Source organism: Pituophis catenifer, unplaced genomic scaffold (assembly GCF_029215685.1).
Source record: "Pituophis catenifer annectens isolate HBS135680 unplaced genomic scaffold, rPitCat1.0.hap2 SCAF_1, whole genome shotgun sequence".
Classification (NCBI taxonomy): Eukaryota; Metazoa; Chordata; class Lepidosauria; order Squamata; family Colubridae; genus Pituophis; species Pituophis catenifer.
Genome location: NW_027256881.1, coordinates 232,037,159 through 232,050,030, shown reverse-complemented (window position 1 = coordinate 232,050,030; position 12,872 = coordinate 232,037,159). Strand labels below are relative to the sequence as shown.

Here is a 12,872-nt window from a genome sequence, read left to right as displayed (position 1 = left end):
GAATTTTGTAAGGCGTTGACCTCCAGATCAATATTTAGTAGATCTCTGATTCAATTGAAAGCCAAGTGGTGGCATATATTTAACAGATTGTGTATGATCTGTGTGGACTATAACAGAATGGTCAGAGATAGCTTTGCCCATTTTACCCAGAGATATTCGGGCTAAATGGATATCACTGTCACCAACTTGCCTGTAAAGTATCTTGCTGGTACTGATGCTTCTTCATCAGTCTCTTAGGATGTGTGATTACATGTATGTAACTTTGCAGGGGGGAGAGGGGGCTGTACAACTTTTCACAGTTCCAAAAGTTCCAACTACAAGACAGTTTCAGAATCAGTCTAATATATTGTGGATATTTTTAAAATGAAAAAATAGGGAAATTACTTAAATGTTCCCTGGAAAATATGGATTCATTGGGGTGAGAATCCAATCCAAAATGGCTCTGGATGGATTCAGCTACTGTGCTGAGATCCAGACTGTCTCAATAAAATTTCTCTTTCCACTTTACAAAATAGCTAGATTCAGCCATCTGCCTAACCCCTGGTCTGTTTTAGTGTTGTTATTGAATAGGTTGCAGTGGCTGGATTGACACATTGTGCTATGCCACAAACCATAAATACGGTAGCTGATTTCATGTATTACATGAAACCAAAACCAGGCAAAAACCACCTTGTGTTTTAGCACGATGGGTGAAGCTAATAAATATTCTTTTTTTTTTCTGCACTGGAAATATCTTTAAGCTGAAATTTAGGGGTCAAAATTTATTCTCCTAGCTCCTCAACATACCCCATGCAACCAGAAGAAGTCTAGTGGTAATGGCTGTTCATATTGTTGATATGAGATGTTGCCATGGTGCTGAAGGGTGTTGAAGCCTGCAAGCCATGGCTGGGATACAGGGCAGGGGCAGAGCCTGGCCAGTAGGAGAAACTGGTTGGGGTCACTCCTGAAGCCATGATGTTGAGTTTGGAGATGCCAGAAAAGGGAAGGGGTGCCTGGAATTTGTACAAGGTGTGGTCAGGTGTGGCTGGCTGGCAGACCTGGGCCAAGCCTTGGAAGTCAAACTTGTAGGCATAGCGCTTGCCGTGAACCTTGGTCATGATGTTCTTGTCGTAATAGTAGCGCAGGGCCCTGCTCAACTTGTCATAGTTCATGTTAGGTTTGCTCTTGCGTTCGCCCCAGCGCCTGGCCACCTCATCAGGATCGAGCAGTTTGAATTCGCCATTGGTGCCTTCCCAGGCAATGCAGTTGAGGTTGGCCCGGTCCGAAAGCAGCTCCAGGAGGAATTGCCACAGCTGGATTTGCCCACTGCCTGTAAAGGCAAGGGAGGGGGTTAGAGAAGCTCCCACTCCCCCTCTGCCCCCCCCACTCCCCAATGAACACAAGAACCAAATAGAATCCAACACTCTGCTGCAAGTCCAGCTTATCGAGGTTGACAGACAGAACAATATGTTCTGCAGATATAAGCACACTTTTACTGGTGAAAGCAACAAATTCTAGAACCCATCTCCATTTGTACTATCAGTATGGGTGCAAAATGCTCAGGAGGAGGAGCCTGTTAGTACCTTTTCTGACACACAAGTTCTATTAAAAGCTGTTGTGAGCTTTTGCTACCTTACTTTGCTAACAGAGGTCTCCTCTTACGGTGTCTATTCATGTGTATATTTATTTATTGCATGTCTATGGCTGCCATCTCAAGTGACTCTAGACCAGGGGTGTCAAACTCGATTTCATTGAAGGCTGCATCAGGGTTGTGTTTGGTCTTGGGGGCATGGGGTGGGTATGGCCAGGGTGGGCATGTCCTGCTTGACATCACTTGTATCGGGGATGCCTGTGGAGGCCCAAGCACTCTGCCAGCGAAAACAGGTTCCCAACCTCTGTTTTCGGCTGTGACAGCTTCCTGCAACCCTCTGCCAGCAAAAATGGAGCTCGGGAGGGCTGTACACAGCCTTCCCGAGCTCCGTTTTCCCTGGCAGAGGCACTGCAGGCCAGTCCTTCATTGTTTCCAGGGCGGCCCCGAGGGGCCAGATCTAACCACCCCGCAGGCCAAATCCAGCCCCCAGGCTTTGAGTTTGACACCCCTGCTCTAGACAGTGAACAATCATACAATCAATTTAAACCAAATACAAACAGAGTACAAAAAAATGTAAACCAGGAAACAAAGTCATTAATATATTCAGGGTCCCAGGCCTGGACACATAATCAGGTCTTATGAATAGCCATCAAGGTCACAACCAATTAATCTCAGGAGGAAGGATGTTCCGATGGGAAGGAGCAATAGCAGGAAAGGCACATCTCCTGTTCCTTGGCAGCTGACATTCCTTGGCTGATAGGATCCAAGAATGTCCATCCTAGTGAACCAGACTGGATGAATAGAAACCCAGGAGAAGATAGTATCTCAGGTAACTCAGTCCCAAGCCACGAAGGGCTCTAAAGGTGACAACCAGCATTTAAATTACACCCAGAAACACACTGGCAACCAACGCAACTCATGAAGCAGTGGTGTTACATGTGTTGAATAACTGGCACCATTTGCTACCTGTGCTATTCTGCACCAGTTGAAGCTTCCAAATACTCTTCAAGGGAAACCCCATGTAGAGTGCATTGCAGTAATCTAAATCGGAGGTCATGAGGGCATGAGTGACTGTGAGCAGAGGCCTCCCAGGCCAGGAATGAGTACAACTGACACACAATAAAAAGGTGCACAAAGGATACCCTAGTCAACTGCCAATATATATGTTTGCATGTGTAAACTTCTACTCTCCCTTTGGATTCCCAAAATCAGGCTTCCCCATTATAGCTTGCAGATTATTTTAATATGGGAATTAAAGAATTGATTTTCATTCAGCACACTCACATATTACACTAACTTCGGCACAGTGCACTTTTATTGCACACAATAGTGTATTGCACTGCAGCTGTGTTAACACAGTAAGACCCCTGGGCAACCTCTGACTCAGTCTGAAAACCAACAGATAGCAAACACTTTTCCCAGCAATGCTGAGATTTGAACCTGAGACTTTCTGAATGCAAAGCACGTGATTTCTGCTGAACTGCACTAAATTAATTTATTCTAATATCAGTGGGCATTATAGGATTAAGGCAGTGCTACGTTCCAACAGACTATGATGATTAAACAACTAGGTTTTAATTTGATGATTCCAATTTCTACCCCACATTTTGAATAGGATTATTCCATTTGTTTATCATTTTTATTGTTGGTGTCCTGAAATTGTACCCAACATTTTACAAAACACATTAACAATTTCACACAAGGAATTATAGCAAATATCATTTGCTATTTAACAGTTTAATTTACAGCCTGTCTTACTATTATGGCAAATTTTGAAGGCAGCTAACAATAGTTTAAAAAGATTTTAAATGACATCAGGACATAGATTACAATTAACATGAAATTAGATAGTCCAGTCATTTCACAATGAAAAGCTGGCGAAAAAGATACAACATGACTAAGAGGAGGGTAGGGAGAGGCGAGCAAATTCATTCCAGAACTAAAAGCAGTGCAACACACGGCTTTCTGTGGAAGCATCTTTTTAAAAGCTTCCCAGAGAGTTTTTATCATTGGATGCATTCCGCCATTCGATAAACCCATTGTTCAGGGTCTTTCTTTCTTTCTTGTAATGTAATGTAATGTAATGTAATGTAATGTAATGTAATGTAATGTAATGTAATGTAATGTAATGTAATGTACTGTAATGTAATGTAATGAATGTAATAATGTAATGTAATGTAATGTAATGTAATGTAATGAATGCAATAAACATGATTTTTTAAAATCCTCATGTGGGTTTTGCTCTGTGCTTCTAAATTTTCCACAACAGTTATTCCAAAACTCAGATAGAGAGTTACTCTCTAGACTAGATGGGTTGCTGATATTTTATTAACATAAAACAGAAATATGCAGCTGCCAGATCCTTCCTTGAACTGCATGGTTCAGTTCAAGTATGGTTAGTAACAATCTGGCTTTGAAACCTGGGTCTATTTAGCATTTTCTGATTTTGCCACACAATCACATGCTTTTTTCTTCTTGGAAGAAGAAGCATTACTTCAGAAGCATTCCTTAATGGCGAGGGAAACTACTGACGCTTTAATGGTAAACAAAGGTACATTTTGTGTACCTTTTGAGTGTGGAAGTAATCACCAAGTAGTTTGTTATTACTGTTTCTTCTTCTTCTTCTTCTTCTTCTTCTTCTTCTTCTTCTTCTTCTTCTTCTTCTTCTTCTTCTTCTTCTTCTTCTTCTTCTTCTTCTCCTTCTCCTTCTCCTTCTCCTTCTCCTTCTCCTTCTTCTTCTTCTTCTTCCTAGTCTACCATCCAGCATTGACTATTGATAGGTTTTGATCTTATTTAGCTTTATATGAGATAACTAGGGACTGTACATGGTAACATGGTGACATATGACATGAATATATGCTTATAGTCTGTCTGTCTATCTATCTATCTATCTATCTATCTATCTATCTATCTATCTATCTATCTATCTATCTTCTACTGTATCTATTTACAATAAGGACATCGTTTACAATTATCTGCTTCCAGGATTTCTTTTTTCTTTTATTTCTCTAACCTATAGGCCCAGCCCCATTTAGCTTGAGATTCAACAGACAGGAGGTGACCTGTTCAAATTATGGGAGATACAATAACTTTCTGATACAATTTCCAAATCTTAAAAGCCATTTGTAGGTGTGTGGAGCTGACAATTGTGAGCATTTGCAATATAAAAATAAGATTCCTAACTTCCTGTTGGATGCTTGAAGTGTTGACAATTCTTAGCAAAATTATTTAGCTAGAAATGGTTAAAGTTCTGTTTTCTTTCTAGGACTGGAATAATAACTTATATTATGGTCACAGACCAGCATTTCTAGGATTAGAATATCTGATGTAAGAGATTAAATAAGAATTAGGAAACAGAATTTTTTTTACCCATATAAAGCTATTCTATATTTAGAAATAGCCTAGCAATTTATTATTGCACTCTTATACACTTTTATTCAAAACGGAGTCTACTTATTTCCAAAGAAATTAGCTAAGAACTTAAAATCAGTATCCAACTAGCATTGCTCAGAAGCACATTCCTTTAAATTCCTTCTAGGAAATAAATGAGAATATTAGCTATAAATCATTAATACAAATAACTAATAACATTCATTTTTAGATGAAATTTTAAGGCCTATCCTGAGTAAGGATAAAAACAAAAAGCCCACCAAATCAAACCAAAATCTTGTTAACCAGACTAAATAATCAATATTTTTTTACTGCAACCATGGTAAAAAAAAAAAAAAGGAGTTCAGTTACCAAGGGAAACAAAATGAAAGAGCTGATGGCTGAGAGGCATTGGGGAAGCTAAGTATTTATAAATGTGATCAATCCAATCCTGCTGGTATCTAAGTATGGAAGTTGGATTGTCTCTTGGCTTATTTTTCTAGGGCTGGATCACACATCACTAGGGCCTTGAAGCTTCATTGCCACAGCTATGGGAGTAACGCATGATGGTTGGCTAAACCAGCAATTTTCACCAGGAGTATTTTGAAATAATGTGAATTTTAATGGGGGGGGGGTATTTAAGCTTTCCATTTTTAACTCAAATCTAAACAGAGATTTTTCAGGCTTGTAGCAGGATGAATAGGTGGGATTTCACAGTGGATGTAAAATAGACAATGGCCTTTAAAATTTGAGGAAATGGGCATCTTTTAAACTTCCTTGTACCAATAACAATAATGAAAGTACAAGTAGTTCTCGACTTACAACAGTTCATTTAGTGACCATTCAAAGTTACAATAGCACTGAAAAAAGTGACTTACGACTGTTTTTCACAGTTATCTTTGCAGCATCCCCATAGTCACGTGATCAAAATTCAGATGCTTGGCAACTGGTTCATACTTATGACCGTTGCTTTATCCCAATGTGATCCCCTTTTGCGACCTTCTGATAAACAACATCAATGGGGAAGCCAGATTCACTTAACAACAGGGCTGCTAACTTATCAACTGCAGTGATTCATTTAACAACCGAGGCAAGAAAGGTTGTAAAATGGGGCAAAACTCATTTAACAAATGTCTCACATAAACTTCCATTGTGTTCGTAAGTCGAGGACTGGCTGTACTACATCAAGGGGACGGGTGAGCCACCTTTTCACTTCTGATCTCTGGGTTAGTTACATACAACTCTTCCCAATGAATAAATAAAAGAGAGGAGTGTTGGATGGGACCTGTTCTGCAAACTCCTTATTTGCTTGTGCAAACCAACCCTAAGATGTAGGAAGAAAAGAGCTGCCCTTTCAGAAGGACTATATCACCTCTACTTCTGAAGGACAAGCAGCCCTCTTGAGGAACCAATGCAGTCACCAGGCTGGTAGACTCAGCTTTTTCCAAGCTTGTGTCCCCTGGATGCCTTGGACTACAGTTCCCATCCCTTGCATGTAGTGGGCCATTGCTTTCTTTGGTTGGCTGTGATGACGGGCATTCAATGTGGCATATCTCAAAGTGTCACAGGCTAGGGAAAGATCCATCTGGAGCCTTCTCCATTTGAGGACAGTTAAATGAAAGTTGTGATGGAAAAGGCTTGGCCCGACGCCTTGTTCTGTTTAGGGCCTGCATCTTCGGACAAAACACAGTTGTCATTGTTGCTGCCCTTTGAGGAAAATGCTGGTGTGGAACAGTTGCCACAGCCACAGCCCCCAGGTCTGGAAGGACTGCAGCAAGCAGCCCTGGAAGGTCCTCCTTCTCTCAATGCTGATTGAAGTCTTGGCTTGTTCTGGGTTGAATCATCATTTCGGTTAAAACAAACCCTACGGTTTTGCTTTTATAAAACTGTGTTGCCTCTGTTCTGCTTTCCTTTAGGCATCCTTCATATTTAGAAGTGATATAAATTCCAACTTCGATTTCATTTTTTTAAAAAATACAGTAAAATAAAGAGTTGGGTCCCACCCAAGTCTTCTCAGAAGCCAGTCGGTGGCACTCGCTGGTCCTGAAGCCTAAAAGAGGTTCAGAGGTTGAAACTCTTGGGCTGGTTTCCTTAGCCGAAGGTGCGTTTGGGAGTCCACACATACAGTAGTGGCCAAAATTGTGGAAACCTTTTGGGGAAAGTGTATTTTCTAAAACTAGCTAATTTCATCACTTTTTTTTTTTAGTAGTACCATAAAATTATATATCAATGGAAAGATAATTTAATCAAGAACGTAATGCAATAACTTTTACGAAGGATTTGCAGTTACAGTATAAAGAAGAAAAGTGAAACACTTAGAAAAAATGAAATATACAAAAAGTCAGTTAATTCTTAGTTGGGTAACCCTTAGCATGAATTACGGCCCTACCCATGGCACTCCCATGGAGTGAACCAAGTCTTTTAGTTCTGTTGTTATAATGTGAAACCAAGATTGAATGATTGCTTCTATTAACTGGGTTTTATTGCTGGGTCACTTCTCACTAACAAGTTTCTCCATAGATTTTCAGTTGGGTTAAGGTCTGGGCTATTCCCAAGCCATTCCAGCAGTGGAATATGATTGTCTTGAAACTCCAAAAAAAAAAAAAAGTGGTGTTATTAGCCATCAAACCTCAAAAATACACTTTTCCCAAAAGGTTTCCAGCAATTTTGGCCACTACTGTATTTTACACTCAAGGGTGCTGTGTGCTTCTTCTTTTCCCACTTAAAAGAGGAAGAAAAATAAACCAGATGCAGCCAAAGGAATCCTGGGCCTAGAATCAGGCCAAATCCAGGCAATGCTGGCCAGATCTTGGAGGACTGAGCAACCTGCCCGATTCAGGGGTTGGTTGTCCAGCTATTTCAAGAAGGAAAGGAAAGGTGGCAGGGTGGGGAAGCCAAAACATTACTCAGAGAATAGATTCCTTTCCCATCCTATTGTGAGCTTCTGTCGGAATATTGGCGGTAAGTTCTAGCCTGGCTCTTCGTTGTCTCTCTTCCAGATCTTCGGGACCAAAGGATTCTTGAGGGTCAGCCAAGGTGCCAGATCTTGTCTCTGGAGGAGCCAGGAAAACAAAAGTAAATTTCAAACCTTCTCCCAGCCGTTGCATGTCACCTCCTTCCTGCTCACTTTCCGAGGCAAAATAAAATAAAATAAAATCCCAAACTAGCTGGATGCGTGGGAATCCGTCCCGCTGGAAGCTGGAAGGCTTCTTCCTCGGCCAGAGAGAGAGAGAGAGAGGCTGGTCCGTTCACACACGGAGCCTTTCCTAGACGTCAGGAGCAGACCTGCCTTGGGGCCGCTGACCTTCCTCTTCTAACCTTTGCTTTCGCCGTTTAGGGAGATCGTTTTGGCCTATTTTTGAAATGCGTATAAAATATTTACAATATTTGTAATATTTACAAATGAGAAAAAAAAGGCGTTCGAAGCAGGGCCCCGTGAAAGGAGCCGTTTGCTCCGCGGCTGCTTCTTCGGATGCTGACGCTTGAAGATGTGCTTGAAGATGCGCTTGTTGTTGCTGAAGGCTCGGGGAGCAATTTCGTTCAGGGATGAGGAACGGCGGAGAGAACCGCCGTCCAAGAGGGGGGTTGCTGGCGCTGGTCTGGTTCCTACGCCGGCGCTTGATCTGGGAGCATTTGCTCTGCGATTCAGTAACAAACCCGCGATACGTGGGAAGAAGAGGAGTTTTGGATGCCCTTCCATACTTTTGCAGGGCTATTTCTTGAGATTCTGGCCTCGTCGGAAGGAAACCCGGCACAGCCTTAGAAAGTCTGGGGGGGGTGTACCTTAAAATTCGCCCGTGGTATCTTTGCTGGAGCATTCGTGGATCACAGAACGTCGGACGGACGGACGGACGCAGGGAAGTAAAGACTCCCTTTCCAACTGTAGATCCCAGTTTCTTATCTTCAATCCAATTTAGCCGTTCGATGTCTGGGTCACACCCAGTTGCAGATGACTCTCTCAGCAATCTTTTTCCCATTATTTTCCTCTTCCTTTCCTTCCCCCACCCCACATGCATAATGTTGCCCTCTCCGGACTGTATTCCCCCGTTATGAGAAATGTGAGCGAGAGTAGATACTAAACGTGGCGTCTTTAAGAAGCCGCAAGAATCTTCGTTGGGTACATCCCCGCTCTTAGTTAAAGGTGTTAAAAAGGGCATTTAGCACTCCAGAAAGGAGGGCCGTTCCAAAAGAAGCTGGTTTTCCCAAGCCCTTTAAGGGAATTTATATTTCCGAGTGAATTGTCTGTTTTAAGCGCTAGTGCGTTGAATCAGAAACTCCCGTTAAGGAGGATATCACATTAATCAGAAGACGTGGTTCTGGGAACCCGGGAGTTTTTATACCTTTATTTTTAAGCAATCCGATCTCCCCAAACTGGCGTCGTTTTCAGAGAAAAAGAGAGGTGTTTTCCCCTCTTGCAGGAAGACATCCTTTTGAAAGGTCGTCAGAGTTACTGTGGCGCAAATTTCCAAGGACTATATTAAAAAATAAAACGAAAGCTGAAAGTACATCTGCATTAAGTGCTCTGCCTCGATTAGATGAGATTGTTCGTTTGCTTTGCGTCAAGGTGGGTGTAATGCAAGCAAATGTGTGTGTGATAGAGGGACAAATAAAGTCAAGTTAATTTGATGTTCCGCTGGATAAAACATCTCTTCAAAGGAACAGCCATATCCGTGTTGCTGTGACTTTTTGAAATAGTCATCCTTGCATTGCAATATTCAAAGCTACTTTTTAAAAATTATTTCTCCTAATTCCAGATTGCTTTTGTGTTTCAGTCCCACACGGGATTCACAATTCATTGAACTAGGCATATTATTTCTGGGAGTATATAAAATCCAGCTGATTTCACCCAATCAGAATGGGTTAGAAATGTTTTCCACCTTGGCTGTATCTACCGCTTTAGGCAAAGGATGTGCATGGTGGGTGGGTGGGGTGCTCTACACCCTTCCTTAAGTAGGTAGGGGAGGAGAAGCCTCCAAATATAATGTAGGAAGGAAGGGGAACGGAAGAAAGACTATAATGAAGGGGAGCACCTTTTGTTCTTGGAAAATAAGTTGACCAATCAGCCAACACACACATACACACACACACACAAGTCAAATTTGTCCAAACACCTTTTTGCACCACTTGCAAACAAGATTACGGACCTGGGAACCTCGGGGTGGGGTGGGGGCAGTTTTGCAAAGCTCTCCTAAAAATTGGATCTTAAGGGAAAAGGGAGACAAAAGCCCCTTGCAAGCGTTCACCGGCTCGGCACCATCCAAGTGGCCTCGGCCTTTAAAGAGTCGTGTGCTCTTTTGGTTTCGCGTCCTATCCAAAAGGAGTAAGATGAGCGGGCGGGTTTTCCCTCTTGACGATGCCCGGCTTCAGTGCAAGCTTCGTTCAGGACAGGATGGGAGATGAATGCGCGTTTTCTGCATCCAGAGAGTTAGAGAAGCGAAGGATACCAAGTGATGGGCTTTTGAGCCGAGTGGAAGCAATTTCCCTTCCAACAGAGACAGCTTCTTTCCAAAGCAGCTCTTTGTAGCCAAAACTTGGGTGCGCCGATCTTTAGTAAAAGGCGTTTTAGAGAAGGAGGATCCAAAGTATGGTTCCGAATTTAAGACAACCCGATAGGTCGATATTCTCATTTAAAACGGTAAAATCAATCAGTTAACAAAAGAATCCCAAGATTTTGTCCACAAGCTTGGTTTGCTTCTTAGTTCCATTTATTGGATCACTTGACTCCAGTGGTCAAACTATATACATCGATAAACTAACTATATGTAGCGATAAAGGAGTGATTCAAAAGAATCACATCCTCTTTCAAAGGCGAGGGGTGACCGGAAAAAGTCTTATCAGGTTCAAGCATCACCATCTAAAGGGAGGATTAAGACAGACCTGACAGTCCGCTTGCCAAAGGGCACAAGACACTTACCCGACCAGTTAGAGACTTCGCGGCTGCAGGAAAAAGCACGTTAAGCATGATTTAGCGTTCAACCTGATTAGTTTGTGTTAAGAGAACAGGCCATTGGGTTACTAAACGTGTATTGTGTGAAATCAGAAAGTGAGTTAATTCAATAACTTGGGCATTCAGGTTAGGGTTAAATGGCTCAAACCTCTAACTGAGTCGAAGGGGCTTTCGGAGCTCATCTTACCTTAAAATAAATAAAAGCCAACCTTACGAGGAGGTTGTTAGAAGTCAGATAGTTCCAACTCATTGGGCTTTTGCATCGGGAATAGCTAACCGCGGATATGGAACTTGTTCTAGCTCCAACGCCTCTCTTGGTAAGAATCAGACCGTCTCCCTCCCCGATCAGCCTTCGCCTTTGGCGCATTTTGGCTTAATTACCCTTCGCGATCGGTGCCGCTGGTCCCTTCGCATTTCCATGCCCCTTCCGTTGGCTTCGAGGCCACCAAAAAGTGAAATAAACTGCCTGCGCGGAGCAGGGAAAGAAAGCTGCCCAATGCGCCTCTTTCACCACTGAGAAGCTATGCTCCCTCTCTCCCTTCACCCCTGCGAAGTGGGAAGCCGAACCGACGGGACAACCAAGACCCATCGCTGAAAGCGGGCATCTACCGTTAAAATGAAGCCGTTTGGGACAAGCCCGTGGGGTCGCCAGATCCTTAAAAGCTTCATTTCCGCCCTGCTCCGAATCACTTCTGTAAAAAAACGGGGGGGAAAAAACAACAAAACCCAACCCAACCCGAGCTTACCTTTCTGAACCCCTGGCCCCAGCGAGCCCCACGTCTGGTTTTTGCCTTCTTTGAATAAAGTTTCCCCAACCGGATCTGCAGGAAAAGAGGAAGGGGGGGGCGGGTAGCTGAGGTGCACAAAGAAAACCCAAATCGGAGCCGATTATCCCTGACAGCTTCGGTCAGCTCATCCTTTGGCGGGAGCAAAAAAGAAAGAAAACACCAAAAAAAAAAAAACCCGTTCCCCGAAGGAGCCTCGCCTTCTTCCTCGTCCCCCGCCGCCCGCCCGCCTCTGCCGCTCCCCCGCCTCCCCGCCAAGCCGCTATGAAGCCAGGAAACGCGTCCAGGAAAAAGGAAATCCGACTTCCGACGGGAGCCGTCGGGGCCGCTTTAAAGAGGGAAGGCCGAGCCGGCTTTCCCGCGCGCCTCCCAGCGCCTCCTGGGTAGCAAAGAGACAATCGAGGAGGAGGCAACGGCCCGATTCCCCCAGTCACCACCACCACCCCAGGCAGAAAGCAGCCGGGGCCAGGAGGACTTTCGAGCGGCTGGGCGGCCGAGCCCGCTTCTGCCCTACCTGGCAGGTACATGTTGAGCAGCAGGGTCCGGGCCGCGCCGCGTCTCATGGCAGCTCTGCGCGCACCCCGCGGCCGCGGGGGGTATTATGGCCTTCGCCCGGGAAGAGGGTGGCTGCGGCTGCGGTTGTTATTATTATGTATTGCCATTGCCGCCACCCGCCGAGGCCGAGCGCAGGTTCGGGGAGGAGGGGGGGGAGAGGAGGGGCGAGATGGGGCGGCCGGGGGGAGGGGGGGCAGCAGTAGCCTGGCAACGCGCGAGGGGCGCGCGCCTGCAATTTCCTCTGCGCTTTAATTAAAGGCGCGGCGCGGGCGCTTATCGGCCCATCAGACTTTAATAAAGTTTCCCCCGTTAAAGATCGCCGTTTCTATGGAGAGAGGCGGCCGTGGCCGACGCGTTTTTCCGCCTCCTTAACTCTTTGCAAACAGGCAGCGCCTGGCCTGGCCTGGCAAGGCCCGGACGGCTCCGGCGGCGCTTCTGCTCCAACGCTTCTGAGCCAACAAGCGCGCGAATCTCGGCTGAGGGACGGGGGATTGGGGGGGGGGGGGGTTGGGGAAGCCCGCCGGGTCCGGTCCACCCAGGCCAAAAGGAGAGCTCCAGATTGGGCGGGCGTGGAGGTGGGCAGCGGGGTGGAAAACCTGGCTGGAGACTCCAAGGCTCTGGGCCTAAACTTTTTCATTCAATGATT

At 44.5% G+C, this 12,872-nt stretch overlaps 1 protein-coding gene across 1 annotated transcript; it reads right to left on the bottom strand.

The window, feature by feature from the left end:
* Window positions 1-806: 806 nt before the first annotated feature.
* FEV (FEV transcription factor, ETS family member) lies at window positions 807-12,234 on the bottom strand. Its single transcript, XM_070957146.1, has 3 exons — window positions 12,186-12,234; window positions 11,633-11,707; window positions 807-1,309 (listed from the first exon to the last, which is right to left on the bottom strand). The coding sequence occupies exons 1-3, from the start codon at window positions 12,232-12,234 to the stop codon at window positions 807-809; spliced, it is 627 nt and encodes a 208-aa protein (XP_070813247.1).
* Window positions 12,235-12,872: the final 638 nt, after the last annotated feature.

Coding starts and splice junctions, on each gene's coding strand:
- FEV (XM_070957146.1), bottom strand. CDS start 12,234: ATGAGACGCGGCGCGGCCCGGACCCTGCTGCTCAACATGTACCTGCCA. Junction 11,708..12,185: donor GCTCAACATGTACCTGCCAG/GTAGGGCAGAAG, acceptor CTTTTCCTGCAG/ATCCGGTTGGGGAAACTTTA. Junction 1,310..11,632: donor GGGGCCAGGGGTTCAGAAAG/GTAAGCTCGGGT, acceptor TTGCCTTTACAG/GCAGTGGGCAAATCCAGCTG.